This window comes from Nylanderia fulva, unplaced genomic scaffold (assembly GCF_048542155.1).
Source record: "Nylanderia fulva isolate GAGA-0341 unplaced genomic scaffold, ASM4854215v1 Scaffold37, whole genome shotgun sequence".
Taxonomy (NCBI): Eukaryota; Metazoa; Arthropoda; class Insecta; order Hymenoptera; family Formicidae; genus Nylanderia; species Nylanderia fulva.
Genome location: NW_028190444.1, coordinates 153,948 through 159,642, shown reverse-complemented (window position 1 = coordinate 159,642; position 5,695 = coordinate 153,948). Strand labels below are relative to the sequence as shown.

Genomic DNA, 5,695 nt, shown 5'->3' with positions numbered 1-5,695 from the left:
GATTAGGAATGATTATTGAGGTTTATGAAAATACCTTGTGTTGTGTGGAAAAGACACGTAGTACAAACTCGTGAGTGTTGGTTCGCAGTTTTATTTTTTAAAAAGTGCAGGACCAACCATTTTGTTTATAGTGTAAAGCGAAGTAAATTTTCTTAAGATCGTCTGCTGAATTGTGGAACAGGCTGCGTCAACTGAAGTCCAGTGATGTTATTGAACTCCAGCATCTTCAACATTTCCTTGGTCTCAGGATCGACTTCAATAATGTCGTGCTCCAAAGCAGAAACTTCAGGAACATAGTTGTCTCTGCGTTCCCTCTCTTCCTCCTGCAGTTTGATGGAAATACCACGTACCTGACTATGCCTAAGCCTTTTCATCAGGTGAGTGACAAATCTAATAATAATAAAAATAGTTAATACATTATACCTACAGTTGTCGTATTGGTATTTTATTTGAGTCGCTTGATAAAGAAAAACAAAATAATGAATTCAGCGATCATCACAAATTAATTTATATATGAAATTGTGTTATATTATCGTAATACTATAAAAATTATATGTTAAAATATAATTATAAAACTTTTTACGATAGTTAATTATTGTACTATTATTATTACTGAAAATCTTAAGATCGCTCAACTGAAAACCTGTATAAAATTATAAAAATAAGAATTAAGCAATCGATACAAAGTTTAGAAATTTATATATAAAAATATAGTAGTTATTTATTATGTTAAATATTATGCTATTACGCTGAACATTAAAATTACAAGTAATTATCTTCACTCTCTTTACTGAAGCAGAAAGTATAAAATTTAGTATTGATTATTTGACGAAATAATACGAATATTTTTATTTTGAAATTGATATTATCGTGTACTTACCCCGCAATCTTATTGCGTAAAGATTTGCTGGGAATGATAGCGATTTCCTCACATATCCTTTTATTCGTATGAAAGTCCAAGGTGAGACGTGGATAGTATTTCTCGATAATTAGCTTTGCGGCCTTTTTGACCGTCTTTGTTCTGACACGACTCTAGAAATTACAAAAAAGCATTATAATTAAGTCAAGAATCTCGTGCAATATATTTCATCCGTTATTGTTGTGACGTCAGATCAAAACTCGAACGTAACCCTAAAACTAAAGTTGCGAGTTTTCTATTATTACAACAACGTTTAATCAATTAATATTTGCATCTTCGGCTTAAGTGAATAATTCATGAAACGAAAATGCATAGATTTTCTGCGAGATTTTGCGGATTGTTGCAATATTTACAGATTAAAATTGGAATATTTCACAATATCTTACTCACCATGTTGACTTGTATACGAGAAGAGGCACGATATATGCAATGAAAGAGAGTCAACTACAATTTGCGTGATGGTGGCGCTGTCAGGAGAAGAAGTCGCGAACTAACGTAGAGTTGCGGTGAGAAAACATTTTTGTCGTTACCATCTAGTAACTTTAAAGAAATCGACCAATCACAGCGAAACATTTTTTTACCATGTTGAAGATGCTCCATTTTACGATTACGACTAAAATTTTTTCACGCGCAATGACATTAAGATTAAATTCGGCATTAAAGGGTTGAAAACATTTAATTGACAATTAAGACAAAGAGTAAAAAAACATCGTATAAACTATGAATAATGAAAATAAATACGATAACACAAAATATCAATGTGTAACAAAGAGGTTGCATATACTCATGATAAAGTAATTAAAAGTTAAATAAAAAGTTAAATTTATATGTTGATTAATAATTATCTTACATACTATTATATGTTTTCGAATTAATATTCAAATTAATCTTTAAATTTATATATATATATATATATGATCATTTTCATTTTTGCAAAGATATTTTAGTTATTTCTAGTATTGGCCAATGTACATTGTACATTAATTATATATATGTTATGCAGTTGATTTATTTACTTCTCGACTATTTCTGATACGTACTATTATCTGTTTTATATTCATCAAATTAAAATATTTTAGACTTGTTTTCTGTTCCTGTACAGGAATGTAAACATATGTAATATGTAATATGTAAACATATTTTAAAGATATTTTATGCGCCGATTTTGGATTTGGTGCTGTCTGGGGTACTAATAACTAATTAGTGCACACTGGTGCAACAATAAGTTAGAATGAGAAAAGTATATATTTTGTCTCTAATTTAATTATTGCATCAGTGCGCACTCGTTCATTAGTGTAGGAACAGGAAACAAGCTTTTTATATCATTTAATTATTTTATTTTTGCAAAAACATTTTAGTTATTTCTAATATTGGAAAATGTACAACGTATACATTGTATATATATATGTTATATGTAGTAGTTAATTTATTTACTTCTCGATTATTTCTGATACATCTATTATCTGTTTTATATTAATTCGAATTAAAATATTTGATATCGTTTACTTTATTTCATTTTTGCAAAGATAGTTTAGTTATTTCTAGTATTGGAAAATGTACACTGTATACATTGTATGTATGTTATATGTAGTAGTTAATTTATTTACTTCTCGATTATTTCTGATACATCTATTATCTGTTTTATATTTGAATTAAATTATTTGACATTATTTACTTTATTTCATTTTTGCAAAGATAGTTTTAGTTATTTCTAGTATTGGAAAATGTACACTGTATACATTGTATATATGTTATATGTAGTAGTTAATTTATTTACTTCTCGATTATTTCTGATACATCTATTATCTGTTTTATATTAATTCGAATTAAAATATTTGATATCACTTACTTTATTTCATTTTTGCAAAGATAGTTTAGTTATTTCTAATATTGGAAAATGTACACTGTATACATTGTATGTATGTTATATGTAGTAGTTAATTTATTTACTTCTCGATTATTTCTGATACATCTATTATCTGTTTTATATTTGAATTAAATTATTTGACATTATTTACTTTATTTCATTTTTGCAAAGATAGTTTTAGTTATTTCTAGTATTGGAAAATGTACACTGTATACATTGTATATATGTTATATGTAGTAGTTAATTTATTTACTTCTCGATTATTTCTGATACATCTCTATTATCTGTTTTATATTCAAATTAAAATATTTGATATCACTTACTTTATTTCATTTTTGCAAAGATAGTTTAGTTATTTCTATTGGAAAATGTACAACGTATACATTGTATATATGTTATATGTAGTAGTTAATTTATTTACTTCTCGATTATTTCTGATACATCTATTATCTGTTTTATATTCGAATTAAAATATTTGATATCATTTATTTTGTTTCATTTTTGCAAAGATAGTTCCCATACAGCACAGATTATTGCAATTATATTGCAGCAACGTTGCAATGTTGCAAGTTGCAATGCAACATTATAAAGACATTGCAGAAATATAGGTGCACAAAGTTCCAGCACACTTGTAGCAACATGACATTAATATTTCGGAAATATTGCATGTAATCCAAATTCTATAATTTATATATTGTAATATATATAAATTAACTACAACGTATTTTTATTAATGATTTATTTACATGTATATACCTGTATATGCAACATTAGATTATGGTTGCAATAACAATGCATTATTGCAAATTCATAACATTGCAATATTGTTGTAATATTTTGTTGCAATCTTCCAAAAAGCGGACATTTTAACATTGCTGCAATTCAACAGCAATGATGTAGCAACATTTTGCAGTGAATTTGCAATATTGCAATATTGCGGTGAAAGATTGTTGTAATGTTTTTGCAATCTATCGGTGCTGTATGGGTTTAGTTATTTTTAGTATTGGAAAATGTACACTATGTATACATTGTATATATGTTATATGTAGTAGTTAATTTATTTACTTCTCGATTATTTCTGATACATCTATTATCTGTTTTATATTCGAATTAAATTATTTGACATCATTTACTTTATTTCATTTTTGCAAAGATAGTTTTAGTTATTTCTAGTATTGGAAAATGTACACTGTATACATTGTATATATATATATGTTATATGTAGTAGTTAATTTATTTACTGCTCGATTATTTCTGATACATCTATTATCTGTTTTATATTTGAATTAAAATATTTGATATCACTTACTTTATTTCATTTTTGCAAAGATAGTTTAGTTATTTCTAGTATTGGAAAATGTACACTGCACATTGTATATATGTTACCTAGATAGCACCATTCAAAATGCACCCATAAGACATCTTTAAGATGTCTTTAAGATGTCTTTGGGATATATCATAAGATTTCTTAAAGATGCCTTAAAGATTTCTTAATGATGTCTTATGCGTGCATTTTAGACATGGTGCTATCTGGATATGTAGTTATAATTTATTTACTTCTCGACTATTTCTCATACATACCATTATCTGTTTTATATTCGAATTATTTTATATCACTTAATTATTTTATTTTTGTAAAGATATATTTTAGTTATTTCTGGTATTGGAAAATGTACACTGTACATTATTGTATATTGTGCAGTTAATTTATTTACTTCTCGATAACTATTTCTGGTATTTAACAAAACATCTTTTAAACAAAATGTCAAAATATTATTTTATGTTAAATAATTAGGTTCATTCTGCTTGAGACGATTTTTGATATATTTAGAAAAGGATGTCTCAGAAAAAATATAAGAGTGTTATTTTTATGTTGAATAATTAGGAATCTTATTCTGCCTGAAAAAAATTCGACATTGTGAATAAGACAAGTATATTTTGTCTCGCTCTAAATTATTGCACCAGTGTGCATTAGTTCATTATAGTGTAGGAACAGAAAATAAGCCTAAAGTATCGAGATGACACAGTGCCTTTTCACATGTCGTACGACAAAACTTTACAAGCACATTGATTGGCTACAAAATAGAGACTCAAGAATTCCCTATATTGCAGCCAATCATCGCGCTTAAAATATTTGTCGCGCGACACGTGAAACGGCCCTTAGGTTGCGATCGGGAAGACACTAGAAATAGTTCGAAGCGTTGATTGACCAATCAGAAAAAAAGAATAAAAATTTCTTTATCCCGATTGGTCGATGCATTGGAAGCAATTGTAGCGTCCACTTAATCGCAATCGCAGATAATTTCAAATCGTATCGTGAGTTTCGTCGCGGCGGACGGCTCGTTCGAATCGCGTCGTATTTTTCGTAACTACTGTGTAAATATTAATCTCGCGGGAAAAGTTATGCTCAATAACAAAATATCAGACGTTCGCTGTAATACGAGTGTTGTTATCGTACACCGATGCGACAATTTTGATATCGATTATTTCGCCTAAAATTCCGCACGAAATCCTGCACCTATTTCCGCCATTTTCGTCTTGTCGAAATTCAGCGAAAATGAAATATGTGGTCATATCATCATAGGTATGTCATAAAATTAATTATATCGGTCCTTAATTATACATAAATGTTTTGTTTTTATTACTAATAAACATGATCCGAATCTCTTCGTTGGTCACATTAATTTCATATGTATATTAATCTAACAAGTAGTTAGAGAATATATATAATTCATTAATATATATATATCTTAATAATTTTTCACATTGTGTTTATTAAGCAATGCTATATAATACTCTCGTTAATATGCTGCATATTTTGCATAAATCGTTCTATTTATACAACATTATTAAGAATAAGCAGTTGCGAAATATTATTTGGACGAAATATGCAAATTAGGTAGGTAGAA

The 5,695-nt window shown here is 27.8% G+C and overlaps 1 protein-coding gene across 1 annotated transcript; it reads right to left on the bottom strand.

Annotated features, from left to right (window-relative positions):
* Positions 1 to 71: 71 nt before the first annotated feature.
* On the bottom strand, positions 72 to 1,393 carry RpS17 (ribosomal protein S17). Its single transcript, XM_029303989.1, has 3 exons — positions 1,310 to 1,393; positions 881 to 1,032; positions 72 to 390 (listed from the first exon to the last, which is right to left on the bottom strand). Exons 1-3 carry the CDS (start codon positions 1,310 to 1,312, stop codon positions 153 to 155), a joined length of 393 nt encoding a protein of 130 aa, XP_029159822.1. The 5' UTR covers positions 1,313 to 1,393; the 3' UTR covers positions 72 to 152.
* Between the last annotated feature and the right edge of the window lie 4,302 nt (positions 1,394 to 5,695).